General features: G+C 41.8%; 1 protein-coding gene across 6 annotated transcripts in view; it reads left to right on the plus strand.

Annotated features, from left to right (window-relative positions):
* The window catches only part of UBAP2 (ubiquitin associated protein 2), a 176,361-nt gene that overhangs the window by 37,573 nt on the left and 120,844 nt on the right, over positions 1 to 17,944 (plus strand). For all 6 annotated transcript variants that reach the window (XM_075447220.1, XM_075447224.1, XM_075447221.1 and 3 more), the window contains exons 5-8: positions 3,345 to 3,498; positions 5,258 to 5,335; positions 16,282 to 16,336; positions 17,526 to 17,629. In XM_075447220.1, coding sequence (XP_075303335.1) covers positions 3,345 to 3,498; positions 5,258 to 5,335; positions 16,282 to 16,336; positions 17,526 to 17,629 — 391 coding nt within the window. The remainder of the gene's footprint in view (positions 1 to 3,344; positions 3,499 to 5,257; positions 5,336 to 16,281; positions 16,337 to 17,525; positions 17,630 to 17,944) is intronic.

Here is a 17,944-nt window from a genome sequence, read left to right on the forward strand (position 1 = left end):
GGAGAGGGACCTGGGTGTCCTGGTGGACGACAGGTTAAGCATGAGCCAGCAGTGTGCCCTGGCTGCCAAGAAAGCCAATGGGATCCTGGCGTGCATCAAGAAGAGTGTGGCCAGCAGGTCGAGGGAGGTTCTCCTTCCCCTCCACACTGCCCTGGTGAGGCCTCATCTGGAGTACTGTGTCCTGTTCTGGGCTCCCCAGTTCAAGAAAGATGAGGAGCTACTGGAGAGAGTCCAGCGGAGGGCTACAAGGATGGTGAGGGGACTGGAGCATCTCTCCTACGAGGAGAGGTTGAGGGAGCTGGGCTTGTTCAGCCTGAAGAAGAGAAGGCTGCGAGGGGACCTAATATGTACTTACAAATATCTGAAAAGGGTGGGTGTCAGGAGGATGGGGCCAAGCTCTTTTCAGTAGTGCCCAGCAACAGGACAAGGGGCAATGGGCACAAACTGAAGCAGAGGAAGTTCTGTCTGAACATGAGGAAGAACTTCTTCCCTCTGAGGGTGACGGAGCACTGGAACAGGCTGCCCAGGGAGGTTGTGGAGTCTCCTTCCCTGGAGATATTCAAGACCCGCCTGGACAAGGTCCTGTGCAGCCTGCTGTAGGTGACCCTGTTTCGGCAGGAGGGTTGGACTAGATGACCCACAGAGGTCCCTTCCAACCCCTGCCATTCTGTGATTCTGTGATCAGTCAGAAGCACCATATCCGTATGTTCTGCTCTTGTGACAAGTCCCCCTGAACCCACTGCTTTCTGTAGACAAAAATGCCACTTTGAAACAAATACAGAGAAAGTGTGCTTGAGGAGGAAGAAGTAGTAATTGAAGGGCGTGAAGAAATTTATCCCTTTTCATGGAAGTTTGTGGGCCTCCAGCTTGAAGGGCTTGTTTTGAGGCCATTACACTCCAGAATGGTTTAACTACAGATTTGATGTAAAGTTGGAAGCAGAGTTACTGCAAGTTTTGAATGCAAATTCCCAAATCTCTTTTCCTAGTTTTGCTCTGCTTTGATGGGCTAGAATTTTATTTTTTGCCTCATTTGGAATAAGATGTGTCTACGCAATTTGAGGAATTAGAAGAGCAGGGAGTGATAGCTAGAATGTCTATTTATAATTTCTTTTGTACTCTACCAGTTTTGTCTTTTTTTTAATATGATCTGTAAGGCTTTATGCTGTTTACAAAGACTTTTCACTTGGCAACAGTTGTGACAGTCTGGCTTTGGATAGTTAGAAACTCGTGGATGAGAGTAGAGAAGGGCATGTTTCTTTGCCCAAGAATTCTAATTCATGTAACTTCCTACAGGTGTAAGATCCATTTTTGTGCCCAACCATGTTTTACTTCCTAAATATTTGAAGGTAGAATAAAGGTGGCCCTTCAGATTATTATTCTTTCTGTCTAAGATCAGGCCAGCAAGACGTTTCAGTTCCGTATTTTTGAAGGTCAGGTCTACAGCTGTCATTTAGGTTGCCTTAGGCATCGTCAGCTGAAATTGTAATCAGTTAGCTCCCTTACAAGAACAGACAGCTTCGATAGTCTGTGGTGGATTCCCATGCCCAGAGGTAGCAGCATCCTCTATCTTAAAAGACATGCCCAACTTTTCAAGGCTTTCCTCAAAATTATATTGTGGGAAAGCTTGGACCCGATGCTTTCATAGTAGTCCTTTTAGTCTCAAGTCATATAAAACTTACTAAGGAGAGGCTGCTGCTTCTTAAGCTTTGTGGAATTGTCGAGTTCTGGGTATTTCTTACAATGGCCAAAGATCTTTTGGCACCATGCCTGTCACTGAAATGGTAGTGCATTCTGAACTGTGCAGACTTGGTCCTTGAGTTGTCAACAGTTATTTTTCCTTCTGTGAAGTGTGTCTAAAGTTCTCGGAGAGTTTCAGTGTGTAATGCAGTTGCGCAGGCTATGGCAGGTGAAGCCGTGTGGTAGTTACTGGAGGAATTGTTTTTCTGTCACACAAATACTGTGGTGTTGCTCAAACACACAGTTTTGTACTTCTGATCCGCACTGTCTGTGCTTTTCCTAACTTGGCTTATGGTGTTGTAGTCTTCTGTACCTGAGGTGAAACCGAGAAGTGATCTGAGCCCTCTTTCTCACCTATACCATGTCAAAAAATGAGAGAGTAACCATTCTCTTGGTGCTTATTCTGTCAAAGGAGACTATGAAACATTGAGTTTATACTTGTAAACTGTTTTGTTACTAGCTTTCTCAGTAGCGTTTGTTTTCTCAGTGCCAGGCAGCTTGGAATAGCTGGTCATTGCCTGTCTCATGAGGGCTTTGGAGTTCTTTTTGTCTGAATTGAGAGGAGGTAGGACAGGATCTAAAAGTACTGGTAGCTAACCTTTTTTGTTTGATTCAGGTGCCTGTTAAAGGTCATGGCTTTAGTGCTTCACAGTTGATGGCACCTTATTTGCGTAGGCAGTTTTCCTGCTTAAATACCTTTACCGTAAGCTCCTAGAGATGTGGACATACGTATAAACATATCTGCCATCTTAATGGTTTGCAAATAATACCTTTCTTCTTCTTTGCTTTGCAGCTATGGCTCAACAGACTAACCATGCAATTGCATAATGTGTGACGTGCTGTGCTATTCTAAGGAAGTGTTTTAGTCATTTTATTTTCAACTCCTACAATACTCCTATGGAGCTGTTAAGAACCCTGAGTTTATTTTAGTGATGGAGTTTAATATTAAAGCTATAGCCTGATGTTTGGACCTTGCTCTCTTGTCTTCTTTAGACATAATTTTTCCTGTATTTTGCTCTGTGTGATGAGCTGTAGCTGTTAAAGAGTGGATGGTCTTGCTTGTCATGGCCTCAGTTTTCCCAGGTTGTTGTTCTGCTGTTCTGTCTCTTGGCGTTTGAATTCTAGTATGTCTGGATAATGTTTTTTCTTTTTCCCCTCAGGCAGCGTGCTTATTCTCGTCAGTCTCTTATTCAGTGATGCTTATAAGCATTTTTTCATTTCCTTGCGAGAAAAAGATAGCTTTGTGCATGCTCCCTTGCTAGATTTATGAGAGGGAAATTATTGCTTGCTCTGCAGATTTTATGTGTTGTGGTCGTATCTAGGCTTCCTTGAATTAGTACAAGTCCATTATAGCCAGAAATATTTGGGATTCTCACATTCCATAAGAAAAACTAACTTCTAAAACTTGCTTCTTTCTCACATTTTCCCAGAAATACAGCCTGTGTTTCCATTTGTATCAGTGTAGTTTGCAAGGTATTACATACATGACGTTATGCAAATACCTTTTTTTTTTCCACATGAACTGGAGGGGTGTGAGGTAGAAGTGTGCACTGAGAGCTGTCTCTTCCTTTTTGACTTTTGTATCTAATTCTGTTCTACCCAAATAGACTTCTTGGGAGACTGTAGGGGGAAAGAAGAAAAGCCTTGGAAAGGAAAGTTCAGAAAACAAAGAGAACAGAGAAAAACGAGGGGACAGAGAAGTGAGTCGCGGACGGGGAAGTTCCAGCAGACGGGGAAGAGGAGGCAGCCGTGGCCGAGAGTGTACGTATAGGGGTTCGTTTTTCAAGATTCAGACACTTTTCTTGCAGCTGAAACTGGCTGAGTTGGGAGCGAATAAAGTCCATCCGAGCTACAGCTCAGTCCTGAAAGGATTGTAACTTGTTTCTACAACAGGTGTGCTTGATCTGTCTACGTGACTTGGTTTTGGGATTGTCTGTGCTTATTTAGAGACACTCAGTTTAATTTAAATCTCTGTTCTTTTTTAATTAATTGATCTTGTGCAAATTGCTGTTTTTATGTAAGTTTTAGAATTGAGTCTTCGTAAGACTGCTTGAGAGCAAGTGTGTTGCAGCACAGCTGATACACTTTTTTGTTTATTTTAATGAAAAAATTATCCAGCTTTTACTCCATCTTCTTTTATGAGTAGGAGAACCTGAAGATGTTCTCATCTTCTCATAAGGGAATGAAAAGACTGGGATCATTATTAATCTCTAGCATGTATAACATAAGCCAACCAAAGGTGAGTTTCTACAACAGAGAACATTCTTTGTGAGTTAAAACATTTCAAACTTTGCTACAGTTTATACAGGTGCAGTAATACATTGTATAAAAGCAAACTGATGTTCCAAGTTAGGTAGCTCACATGAGATCACCATTAGATACATGTTGCTTTTTTCACTCAATGTGTTGTCAGCAGTATCGAAGCTGTGTGTATTGCCTGTAAAGGCCCTGCACAAGGCTGGCAGATGAGCAGAGAAATCTGGGTGAAAACAGTATGTTTAGCTGTTCACTTAAAAGCAGGAAAAATATTTACAATAATAGACAACTCTTCTAATTCGTTATTGGAATATACTCAAATATTGTGTCAGTGAAGACATTGTGTATCTTTGTAGAACAGAGTAATGTCAAAATAGGAAAAAATATTAATAAAACTTGCAGCTATGCTTAGAACAAAATAAAATCAGATCCATCAAAATGAAAGTGGGGGGCAAAATTTTTGCCAGAGCCAGATGCTGCTTGTCACTTTTTGTAAACTGGAATTAAAGATTTTTCAGATGGTTACCGAATCTTGATATTCTCTTCCCAGCGCTATGTCCAAGCATTAATGATTTTGTTGCTGCTTTTAGAAGAGGTGGTGCAGTACAAAATCTCAGCAGTGTTCTAAGTGGCCAGTCTTTTTTTTTTTTTTTTTCCCCTCCCTTCAAGGACCCATCTGTCTTTGGGAGTACGTCCTCAGGAGTTTTCCACAAAATAGTGAAGTTGCAGTGCTTTTCTAATGCCTCACCTTCACACAGTTGTCGTCTCTCTAATGAGAGTTCCTTTGAAGTTTGCCTGGTTGTACGGGGATGTGGTACAGTCAGACAGGAGAAAAGTTGGTGTTCTTGGTTATCTCTTATTCTTTCACTGTTGCCACCCAGCGCATTGTCAAGGAAGGACAGTGCAAGGCAGCTGTATTTCCTGTCTAGTTAAACAGGCAAGGCCATAATTAATTTAATAGTGTAGGTTGCAAAACACTCTACTTTTTTTCTCCCCCCCAAAAGCAGAAGTGTGTCTGCTGGGGGACGTTTCCCTCTTATCAGATATTTTGATTCCCAGTTGTCCAGAGCGTGGTAAACGTAACTTGCTTGTAGCTAGGCCTCCAAAGAAGAGGGGTGACTGAGGTCTTTTGACCAGACCACTTTAAAATCTTGCCTTTTCTTTTGAGGTTCAGGTTATATACAGATGCATATACAATACAGATGGCTGTGTTGTCTCACGTATGAGTTTCTAAAGCTTCTCTTAAGCTGTCCTCTCTCCACAGTTAGAGCTGAAGAGAATGGAGTGGACAACAATCAAGGAGACAGGCCTTCAGACCGTGGGAAACGTGGCCGTGGGAGAGGTGAGGTGGTGGCACTGGTGTGGGACTCGCACTGATTTCATGTCGTGAAATGGAACTCTCCCATTTATTTCTTTAAACACTTCTTCTTAAGCATTTGTTGGTTATCCTTCGATTCTGTAAGCACTTCAGCCACCTTTAATTTAGGTACATCTCTCTCCCTTATCCATTGTCATGTCTTGGTCTCAGAACAACTTAAAGGAATTGTCGCGAATCGCCTTTATATTAATTGCCTGGGTGGTAGGCTGGTGTGCTCTGCCTATGGAGAGCTGTTTTCCCAGATAACTCATACCAGCCTCCTGTGAGTGGGAGTGCGCTGGGCTCCTCAGGAAGTACCTTGGCAGCAGGAGAGTACAAGATTCCATCTGTAGGGCTCTTGGGGAGGGGTTTGGTATGTACTTGTGCCTTTCTTTGGGGTGGATCTGGTTGTCAGGCTTGCCTTCTGTTTTCAGTAACCAGTCAGAGAAAGTACAAGCCACCTTAGAGACTTTTTGGCAAGAGAAGGAATTTGGTGTGGAAGAGTTGATGAGGAGAACTGTGGAAAAAGAATACTGTGGAGTCTTAGGTACAACTTCGATCCTATCATGCAAAAGTGATAGGAAAAATGTTGATAATGGATTTGATGTGGAGTCAAGGGATGTGTAGTTGGTTTGGATTTTCAGAGGTTGGAGTGGAAAGAGGTTTGTTTTTTCTTAAAGCAGGAGCAATGAAAATGAGTAACCTAGGTACAGTACAGATGGTGTGGGGAAGTGGGTATTAAGTGAGTTAAATTAATGAAGTGCATAGCGGAGCTAATGTGCTGAAGTAATGTCTGACTCATGAAAAATTCTGCCTTCAAAGGGCTCCCTTCTCTTTGGAATATCCAGTAACGAGGCATTCGGAGACAGACTTCATGGTCTCCAGATCTGCATCTTGAAGGAGTGGAAAGATGCAAAGACATGTAGCTTCTAGAGGGTTGCGAGAATGGCTCGGTTGTGCCTGTGAATCAGCAGATACCAACTGATGTGTGCAAAGAAGAGGTAGCTTTGCAAGGGAGGTTGTGGTATAGTTCACAGCTACAGTTTTTGGTATGTTACCATTGTTCATATATGAAATGTAAATCTTTCAGTATTTGTTTTATAAAATAATCCTTTATACTTAAATTACAAGCGTCAAGGTAGGATTTTTTTAAATTGTTGGGTGAAACTTAAGAGATTAGTTTTGAATGCAGTCTGTTTTTTACTTTGTGACCTTGTGAACAATACACTGCTTTTGTTGTCAACACTGTAGCTCTCTAGATGAATATCGTATGTCTCAAGCCAAAGCACTTAATCATCAGATCAAACTGGCATATCTGACTGAAGAACTAGGAACAACTTCAGCCACTTTTTGTTCACTGGCTTAGTGTACGTAGTGTTACTGTATCACTCTACCAAATATTTCAGGCTGTACATTCATGTGAGCAAAGTATCTTAATGAATTGTTCTCAACTGTCTGTGATAAACCTGTTGAACAACTTCAGGATCATTATTTTATGAGTGTGTATTCTGTGGCAGGAAATACATAATTTAATTTTATAATGAAAGCCCTTGAAATCTGCAGGGAGTTGTATAAAGCTGTGTAATTCGCTTCTCAGTATTTCAGGGGTGCATGACCTTCTTTCTTTGGATATTAGTAGAAATAATAATAAAAAAAAAAGCTTCCTGCCATTTCATTCAAAAATATTTTTTTCTGTTACATAGGAGAGTCAAATGTGGGATAAAGTACTTCAGCTGACAGTAAATGGATTGCTGGTGATTGCCACAGAACGCTTTTTTTAGAAATGTTTCATGCAGAGTGTGTGTGTGTGTAGGAATCTAGACATTGGATATAAAATTAGGGGTCAGCTAACATCTGAGCAACGCACTCTCTCTCTCTATTTTAAGCTACCTTCTCAGGCTGGAGTTATCTTACGGGCTGCTTTCTAGGGGGATGTTTGCTGGGCTGTTTTATTCCTGCTTCACTGTAGAACAACATAATTTTAAGAGATCATATGCACTGAAAATAGCAGAAAGGGGATTCACACTGAGGTGATAATGTGCTGTTTACTGAGTGGGAAAAGCCCTGGTACTGAGTGTTTCAGCCTTGGTGCAGTAGGCACTAGCTTCCTTGTGCAGTAGATCTTCCATTAACGACTGTGTGACATTTGTTACAACATTGTAGGGTAGTAGGTGTACAGTGTACAAACACCACTGGTTGCTGATATGCAGGAGATCAGGAATTTGAAGTAGATATGTGTTACTGACTGATTAACAGAAAGCAAAAATATGTCACAGGATGTGCAAGGGTGGAAACTTTGGGTTGTAAAGGAGTCAAGGAGTTTCTTTTAAGATGGCCTTCCCATCTGTTTCTTTTCAGAACTGAATTTCTTGAATGAGCTTGATATAGATGTAAAAAATACTATAATGTTGATGAATAGTAATTGCATCAGTGATTATATTTGTGTGTCAGTGTTGCAAGGATTTGTAACTGTCTGGAGTGGAATCTAGAAGTGTTTCTGCAATTGTGTTTTAATGAGCTGCAGTGTTATACACAAATTGACAAACTTTACAAGCACCTTTTTTGTTTTCGTGCTGTTGGTTTTTTACTATTCTTACATCTTCAGTTTAAAGTGCAGGTCTGGTTGTCTCACTGTCCTCCACCCCATATTGAAAGGGATGTGGTAGAGCTAGAAAAGGCCTTTGAAAGTACTGTGAAGACTGCATTTGTGGGGTGTGAGGAACAAGCAGACTAGGACTTCTCTGCCTACAAAATAGAGGGCTGAGTGGGTGTGTGGTGGAGATCTGTAGAATTTCTGTGGGAAATCAATACATCACTCCAAGCAAGTGTGGAAATGAGGGAATATTAAATGAAATCAGTAGGTTACAGGTTCAAAATGAACTTACGGAGGTGGTTCTTCATATATGCAGTTAACCTGAGGAATTCCTTTCGGTAAGATGTGTGGGTGCTGAAGATTTACACACAGAGGAACTTCACAGTTTCATCCTAAAAATGAACCACCTTAAGAAAGGAAAAAACTTCTGAGGGTTTTGATGTGTATAAGTTATGTTTGGCTGAGCAAGTCTGAGCAACAAATGGTTGAAGACCAGGAGAGCGTCCAGAGGAACTTCACTGTGGTTTTAGTTTGTGTACTCTTCCCTCGATATCTAATTGACCATAACTGGTAATGGGATAGCAGGTAGATGAACTTTTGGACTTATTTCAGAATGTAAGTTGTTACAGATTCATGTATAGCAACGCTGGCTTGCAAAAAGAAAATGAATTTGGTGATTTTACTTCTATTCCTCTATTCTTTTCCTCTTTGTTCTTCCAGAGCAGCATGAACATGCCATAAATGTGGATGCTGACAGGGAATTTCTTTCCAGCAAAACAGAAATGAAAAGGAAAGGGAAAAATATTGTGTTTTAGTTTTTTACTTTAAACAGTGTGACAAGGAGCCTTTCAAACTCTTGTTTTTTTCTGCTGGCTCTGTAAGAAAGCAAAGCAGCTTACCCTTTTTGTAGATATCTGACTATAGTTCAGCTTGTATTCTTTATCTCTTTTTTTAACACTTTTTAGATAAGTATGCTATCCTTGAAAAAAATGAGCTTTTGTAATGAGAATTGTATGTCTAAGCATTTTCTTGTTTTAAAAGCTTTGTGCAGTTGGCACAGGATATATTCTGGATTTCCATTGCCATAACTAGTAAGGATGTTGATTTTTCTAAAAGATGAGTATAGAGCAGACCTGGAGGTCACAATCTGAAGTCTGTTTAGTTTTGCTGTAGTTGGTTCCGCATCGGTTAAGAAGCTCTGTGTGTCATGTAAATTTTTTTGAGATTAACCAGGACTTAGCTTTAGCATGAATTATTTATTTTCTTTTAAACATAACTTTAGAGTTGAAAGTTTTTTGCACATGCTTCTAAAAAAGGTTACCAGAGTACATGCGGTATATAAAACTGATCCAGTGCTTCTAGCTTTATGATGACTAATAAGACAAAAGTGATTTGAATTATAGGTATAACTTCAGTGTTTGTTTTGGTAGTATGGAATACCTAGAATACGAGCTTTCTATACTTAGCCTCCTTATCTCTTCATAAGGCTTAAGCCTCCGTCACCTCATCGTCTGCTGGGAGGATGGGTGGCTCTGCTTTTCCAGAACAGAGACAAGGCCTGTTTAGTTACTGTGTAGTCAGAGATAAGCACAAATCTAGGGTGTTGCCTGCCCTTCCAGTCTGTGTTTCCTTTTCCTTTCAGCAGTTCTTAGGCCTCTTTCTTAACCTTGAAGTGTCTTCATCTAGTTTAAACCTGTCAGTGTGAAAATCTGAGTTTTGAAATAAAGCCACCTGTGTTGCAGTGGAAGGATTTAGGTCTTCAAGCTCAGCAAACTGGATTTTCTACAGAACAGGCTATTAAGTTAATGGGCTAGGCCCATCTGGGTTTGGTACTATGCACTTTTCTCATGCTTCCACATAGTGTGCATTTATTTTAGGGGCAGAAATGTTGTGAATGAGATGAAGAATTCTCTCCATGCATGGACGGTACCATAGTGAAGACCTGATCATGTATTTATGAGCGTTTTGAACTCCCAATGGTTTTTAGTGGAAGTAGAAAATCTCATCACCTGCCTGGATATAGGTATTGACTTCTCTAGAATTCATTTCAGAAAAGAAAAATGTAAATTGACTGTGATGGGTAATGCGAACCCAGTAACCTGAGGGAGATGAGGTGGAGAGCAGGAAAAAACCCCAACAATACACAGTTGAACAGTTGAAATATTAAAGGAAACAAGAACATGTTTGAAGTAGTTCATCATTTTAAATTATGTTGGATATGAGTAGCAGGAATGTTGATCAGAATCAACTTTGAACATAGTTCCCCAGTTCTGGTTTCCTGGAAATGAAATGAGTAAGCACTGCTGCCTTGATACTTTAGGCTGTTGCTTGTAGATCCAAGTGTAAAGGAATGTGAAGAAATGTTAGGAGTTTTTATATGAGGCAGGACAGTGATTTTGTTCTTTGCCTGATGTCTGTCATTTCCTTTTGTGCTCCACATGCTGTATGATTGTAAGAAAATCTGTTCCTTTAAACTCACTAAAAGATTTAATGAGCTACCACCAAGTCACTTCTTCTCTTTTTGTGGGTAGATAAAAAAGTTGATAGAAGAATTTCTGATTGTGAATTACGGCAGGAAAAAATTTCTCCATTGTAAACAGTGACCATTGCGATCTAAACCATCTATGCACACCTTTGTAGAGTGGTGTTAAAGCTATACTTTTTGTGTTCCAAGCATAAACTGTTGTTACTGCTGGGAGGAGTTGGTCCTATCTATCTCGTGGTGTGTTTGAACTGTATCAGAGGTTTGATCTAAGTTTCATACTAACCAAGCCAAAAAAGAAAAAAGGGGGCAAGCAGCATGGTAGCTGGGGGCAACATGTTTTCTTGGTGGCTTGTCCCGGTGTAAAGGTGACTGATTTTCTGGCATGTAACAAGCAGGGAACTGATGTGGAGACCTGATCCGAAAGTGAACTAATAATTTTGTTTTCTAGTCGTGGTTTTGTGCTCACTCACTAGTACGTGCAAAACTGTCAGTGCCGGAGACAGAGCAGAGCTTGTGATCATGGATGAGGAAGACCTTGGCTGTAGTAGTTCTGATTTAAATGATTTTAAGTTACTGTGGGATTGCATGGTCAGAGCAGGGTCCCTGCTCTCAGTTGCAATGTGAAGCGCCGTTGGCTCGCGGACCTTTTAGTCACTGTTAAAAGGCATCATAAGTTTGCAAATACCTGATGGGCATTCACAGCAGCTTCATGACTAACTTCTCTGTGTTAGAAGACTATGCCTTCTAATTGTTTTAAGGCCACGTTTTAATTTGGGCAGCTGAGAGAAGTCGTTTTCTTAGCATGAGAATTTAAGAACATTAGTGATCTGGTTGTGTCAGGAGAGTATCAGCCCTTCCCACTGTCATCTTGTATTAATGACCATAATGGTGAGATTCTGAATTAGGGTGGTCTTTCAGTGGTGAGTACTTACTGTCCCATATTTTGAATTAGTTCTTCGTAAGCATCTTTTCTAGCTTTGAATTTAGTGCTTTCTGTAATCTCACTGGGTTGGTACTTCCCTTTTGTCTTCGTTAGATTTCTTTTTGTTGCATTTGTGGATTAAACTTAATTTAATTTCAGTTTTGACAGGAAACATAGACACAGCTCTATGAAGTTAAGGGAATCTGTTTGAAATTCAGGTTCAGGATTAATTTTCAAAGTGATCTGGTATAAAAAACCCCTTGCTGGCGAGTAGCCTAAGGCTGTGCATGAAACTTCAGGAACAGCATGATTTCTTTCTAGAAATTTCTAGAATTGTTAGAGGTTCTTTTTGCTGCTTTTTAGCCAGTAGTTTGTTGTGCCTGTGCTGGTATGTCATCTTGTATATGCCTCACTTGCTAAAATTTCATCATCTGTTTAATATGCTAAGGTTATTCTGTCAGGCATTTGCACTTGGGAGGCTGGGGAGACTTACCTCCTCTTCTAAAATCTATTTGTACTTTCATGCTAGCTGTTCCAGCTAATCTCTCTGCACCTAATGTCCACCTCACTCAAAAATATTTCTGCTTGACTGTTGCTGTGATTTGCATCTCCCAGTTGATCTTGTAGCTGAGCTTGTGAAAAAACTGTTAATCTGTCTTCTGTGCATCTTCAGTAAATGGTGTTTAATACTGTATTGATAACTGTAGGAAATAAATTTATTACATAGATGGCCCCTGCAGTGTTCCCAAGTAAACTTGTTTAGCTGGTTCTGCTCTGAAAAAAAGTTATTTACTGGGGCAGAAAGATAATGCAGAGTGCACTGACTTCTGTGCAGCTGAGAGCTGCAGCCTCATTATGCCGTGGATCAGCTTCTCAGGTTGGGGATTTTAGGTGTGTGAAGGGGAGAAGAGCAGTACAATAGGTAGGCTGAGCAAGCAGGTTCAGACGCGGAGTTTCCTTCAGTTGGTTACAGCAGGATCTGGGGCACCGTTGCTTATGGCAGAGCAAAGAGCACAGCTTGACTCCTGGGCTCAGTGAAGAGGGATGGCCATTGCCAGTTTGCAGCTGTTGTTACCTCTTTCCTAACCTCTGTGCTCTCTCCAGCCAATTGTGAAAAGAGCAAAGAGGCGGAAATGTAGAGATGGGAGGCCTGACCCAGTGTCAGATTTCATAGAATCATAGGTTGGAAAAGATTGGACTCTAAGATTGAGTCCAGTCATCCACCCAACACCACCACACCTACTAAACCATATCCCGAAGTGCCATATCTACACATTTTTTAAACACCTCCAGGAATGGGGACTCCACCACCTCTCTGGGCAGCCTGTTTCAATGTCTGACCACTCTTTCAGTAAAGGAATTTTTCCTAATATCCAATCTAAACTTCCCCTGACGCAACTTGGGGCCATTTCCTCTTGTCCTATCGCTAGTTACCTGGGAGAAGAGACCAACACCCACCTCACTGCATCCTCCTTTGAGGTAGTTGTAGAGAGCGATGAGGTGCCCCCTCAGCCTCTTCTTCTCCAGACTAAACAGCCCGAGCTCCCTCATGGCCTCCCTGGCCATTCAGCCAGTTCTTTATGCAGCGAAGCGTACACCCATCCAAACCATGGGCAGCCAGTTTCTCCAGAAGGATGCCGTGGGAAACAGTGTCGAAGGCCTGACTAAAGTCCAGGCAGACAACATCCACAATCTTTCCCTCATCCACCAGGAGGGTCACCTGGTCATAGAAGGAGATTCAGGTTGGTCAAGCAGGACCTGCCTTTCATGAGCCCATGCTGGGTGGGCCTGATCCCCTGGTTGTCCTTCACATGGCTGGTGAGCGCACTCAGGATGAATCGCTCCATAATGTTTCCCGGCACCGAGGTCAGGCTGACAGGCCTGTAGTTCCCAGGATCCTCCTCCCGGCCCTTTTTCTAGATGGGTGTTAAATTCACTATCCTCCACTCATCTGGGACCTCCCCTGTTAGCCAGGACTGCTGATAGATAATGGAGAGTGGCTTGGCCAGTGCCTCTGCCAGTTCCCTCAGCACTCCTGGGTGGATTCCATCCGGCCCCACAGACTTGTAAGTGCCCAGGTGGCATAGCAGGTCGTTAACTGCTTCCTCCTGGATTATGAGAGGTTTGTTCTGCTTTCCTTCCCTATATTCCAGCACTGGGTGCTGACTACCCTGGGGATAACCAGTCTGACTGTTAAAGACTGAGGCAAAGAAGGCATTAAGTACCTCAGCCTTTTCCTCATGCTTGGTGGCAGTATTCCCCCTCGCATCCAGTAAGGGATGGAGACTCTCATTGGCCATCTTTTTCTTTACTGTTGATGTATTTGTAAAAAAATCTTTTGTTGTCCCTTACAACAGTGGCCAGCCTGAGTTCTAGCTGGGCTTTTGCCTTTCTAATTTCCTCTCTGCACAACCTAATGATGCCCCTGTACTCGAGTCACCTGCTCTTTCTTCCATAGGTGGTAGACCTCCTTTTTTCCTGAGTCCCAGCAAGAGCTCCCTGTTCAGCCAGGCCAGTCGTCTTGCCAACTGGTTCGTCTTGCGGCACATGGGGACAGCCTGCTCCTGTGCCTTGAAGACTGCCTCCTTGAAGAATGTCCAGCCTGCCTGGACCCCTCTGCCCTTCAGGAATCTCTCTCAAGGGACCCTTTCGACCAGTGTCCTGAACAGTTCAAAGTCTGCCCTCCAAAAGTCTATGGTGGTGGTTTTGCTGGCCCCCCTCTTAACTTTACCTCAAACCAAGAACTCTATACATGGTCGCTAAGCCCAAAATGGCCTTCGACCACCATAGCTCCCACCAGTCTTTCTCTGTTAGTGTACAGCAGGTCTAGTGAGGCACCTCCCCTGGTAGGCTCACGTACCAGCCGTGTCAGGAAGTTATCTTCCACACACTCCAGGAACCTCGCAGATTGTTTCCTCTGTGTGCTGTGTTGTATTTCCAGCAGATGTCCAGTAAGTTAAAGTCCCCCACGAGAACAAGGGCTAGTGATTGTGAGACTTCTGCCAGCCTCTAGTAGAAAGCTTCATCTGTCTCTTTATCCTGGTTGGGTGGTCTATAACAGACTCCCTACAGGATGTCTGCCTTGTTGGCTTTCACCCTCATCTTTACCCATAAGCATTCAACCTTGTCATGACAATTGTTGAGCTCTGTACAATCAAAGCAGTCTCTAACTTACAGAGCCACCCCACCACCTCTCTTTCCTCGCCTATCCCTGCTGAAGAGTTTGTAGCCATCCACCGCAGAACTCCAGTCATGAGAGTCATCCCACCACATTTCTGTGATGGTGACCAAGTCATAACTGTCGTGCTGTAGAGTGGCTTCCAGCTCCTCCTGTTTATTGCCCATGTTACATGCATTGGTGTAGACGCACTTGAGCTGGGCTGTCGATCTCACCCCTGACACTGGCATGCCATGCCTGGGCTCATCTCTAGTGAGCTGGGTGATGTCCCCCTTCAGTTCTTCTGTGTTCTTGTCCCACCAAAACACTTGTGTGTTGCTGGATGGGAATCCTTCCTCTGCAGGTTTCTATGGTTCCTCTGTAGCTAGCATTTGTCATCTTGTGTAGGATATGAGTAAACTCTCTAATCAAAATGTGGGTAAAACTGTCCTGCTATTTTGATGCTTCTAAAAAAGTCCTTGAAAATGTAGGTAGCAGGCATTTTACAGATCCAGAAATGTCCTTTGACACTTGGACAGCGAACTAGGTCAAGGGGAAGAAGGAGTGATGAGGGGAGGGAAATTAAAGTCATTAAAATAAGAACTTCCTAAACTGGTTTTACCACATCCTGGAGCTACTGCCCTTATTCAGTGTAGATGGTCCCCTGAAAATAAGGGGTAATTTTGATCCAAATTGGAACAGTCTGACATGAGTAATTCTGATCTTTGGACAACCAGTGTATTGGTGATTTAGGATTATAACTTTTGTGCTCTGGTCAATTTGTAGTTGCTTAGTGACTTACAATTACCACATAACTGTTGTTAAAATAAAACATCGCTTCATTCTCAGTCTGCAGCTCCTGATGTCCTCCTGTTCTTGTAATACAAAGTAATATTCATGGTCTTCCTCAGAAAAACCAACAAGCTGGAAAAGCCTCAGATGATGAGGTCCTTAAAAATGGGGGAAAAAATCTATGTAGATATATGCCGCATATAAGAAATCGTTTCTGACAGTTTACATAGACAGGTGCTTTATGGATGGTTAAGTAATACCAAAAATTCTCATGTCTTGCAACATGCAAAAATAAAGCCATGCAGTATATCAAGAAGCTTGTAAACTGAGGCTGGTAACCGAAATTGGAGGCAACAAGTATTTGTTGTTGTTGTTAAAAAAGAAATGAATATTCTTGTGGGTGATGACAGGGAAGCTGAGTAATTTGAACTGGGCAATTTTCATGTCAGTAAATGTGATTAAGGGGGAAGCAGAAGGAATGTGTGGTTGCACAGGAGAGCGGGGGTGGGCTGAGGCAGAGAAGAAAACAACTGAAGTATTTAAACTTTCTCCTTGGACCAGGGAGTGACAGGGAATTTCTTGAGAGATCAGGGTACGCAGGGAGCCTGGGATTCTAGAGCATCTTAGGCAAGAGTGAGAAAGGAGAGACAATATTTTGAACAACTTCTAATGATTTGGCAATAGCAGTTTCATATGGAATGGTTCTTTAGGCAAATCCTTTTCTGGCATTTGGAGCTACTTCACTAGATACAGAAAAGATGGCAAAGACTTGCAAGTCCTGTGAAATGCATAGTCACAAAGGAGCCGTGGCTTACTTGCATGTGTTAGGAAAACAAATTATCCTGTGATGATATTTGGGAAATAAATGATATTTAACTTCAACTACGGTAGTTTCTTCTTCAACCACAGTATTTTCTAATGTGACAGACTAGTGACTGGCGGCTCCTCTGCTGTTGCTGTTAAACGGTATTTTCTCTCCTAGGGTTTGGACGTGGCAGAGTGAGAGGAGCGGGGAGGTTTTCAGCCCAAGGCATGGGGTAAGAAACATACAGAGCGCAGATTTTGGCAAGGATCAAACTCAGTGGCAGTATTAATTGACAATATTGCCACTGTACGTATCATATTGTGGTATGTTTGATAAACTGATACGGATGCAAAAGTTCACAAATTTGTTAGATGGTTAATGGATTATTTTTGTCTTAAACCAGTGTTTCTAACTAGACACACCTATACAAACCTAATGTGTGTTCACTCTATATTAGTATCTCAAACTTGGAGACCCATTTGTGCCTATCAATAGCAGCCACATAGTGCCTTGGCGGCTGAAAGTTCTGTGTGGTGCGTATAGTCTTAGGTCAACTTAAATACAGATTTGTTTCCGTATTAAGTAGATTGTGCAAGTTCTATATAAAAACAGAAAGTCTACTGATTATAAACTTTCTCCTGTTTTTTCATTTTTCTCCTTTTTTTCATGCTTTAGCTGTTGGACATACATGGACCCTAAAACAGGATGAAAATATGTTACTCAGCAGCTCTAAAATTTGTTCTCAGTTTTGTTGGAATAAGTTGCTTCATGGAAGTGTAGCCTCCTACTTTCACTCTGTGTTTGCCTTTAATGACATTTCCTGTAATGTCAGTGATGTCATGATGAACAGAAGGCTCATTCTACTTCTCTGATAATCCTTCTTGTTCATACTTGTAGACAATAAACTGAAAAGAGGTTTTTCACCTCTTAGCTGCATCTGTTTTGGCATTGGTGTCAGGAGTGCCGTCTGAAATAATCTTACTGATGTTCCGACTCCTGTCCTGCGCAGGTCTGCTCTGAAAGGACATGATACTGGTTTCTCATCAGTCAGCCACCTGCTGAGAAACTGTCAGCTGAGAAGGGCTTATCATTGTGCATATAAACTAATGTTTTATAAGATTGTGAGGAGTAGGTGTGCTGTTAAGTGCTTGTTCAGGATTTTTTGTTATGGTTCAGTTTCTCTACAGTATTGTTTTTCCCAGTCTCCTCACTTTTTTCTCCTCTTCTCTTTTCTCTTTTCTCCCTTTTTTATCTGTGTCTGCAGACAGAGAAAAAATTTCTTTTGAAACCAAAACTCTCGAGATATTTTATGTGGAAATCGAGATGTTCAATCTAATAGAGCTTCAGCTAAAAATGATGACACTTGTGTTCATTGAATGACCCATGTGTTCTCTTCCATTTCTCAACTTTTAAAACTCTAGGACATTTAACCCTGCAGACTATATGGAGTCTTCTGCCACTGATGGCTTTGGGACAAAATCAGAGATTTGGGAGACTGGTCAGAATGATGCAGATGATGGAACTGGTAAGATGCTTGAAGAAGTGGAAGGATTGGAATGAAGACCTGTAGCAAATCACAGTTAAAATAACTGTCCTGTTAGTGTTCAGTAAGCTTCTGGAAATGTGAATACATCTCACATGACACAGATAGCAGTTCATTTTTGTAACTTATCTGCTACTAATGTGCAGAGAACATGCTGCAGCCTGAGTGACTATCTGGTTAGAATGAAGGGAAGGCAATCTGCAATTTTTTGGTTTTAGTACTAGCAATCCCTTGAGAGACGAAGGGATTTGAAGAGTTGTTGGAAGAACCTTGTATCTGAAGACCTGTTTAGATATC

The sequence above is a fragment of the Opisthocomus hoazin genome, chromosome Z (assembly GCF_030867145.1).
Source record: "Opisthocomus hoazin isolate bOpiHoa1 chromosome Z, bOpiHoa1.hap1, whole genome shotgun sequence".
Lineage (NCBI taxonomy): Eukaryota > Metazoa > Chordata > Aves > Opisthocomiformes > Opisthocomidae > Opisthocomus > Opisthocomus hoazin.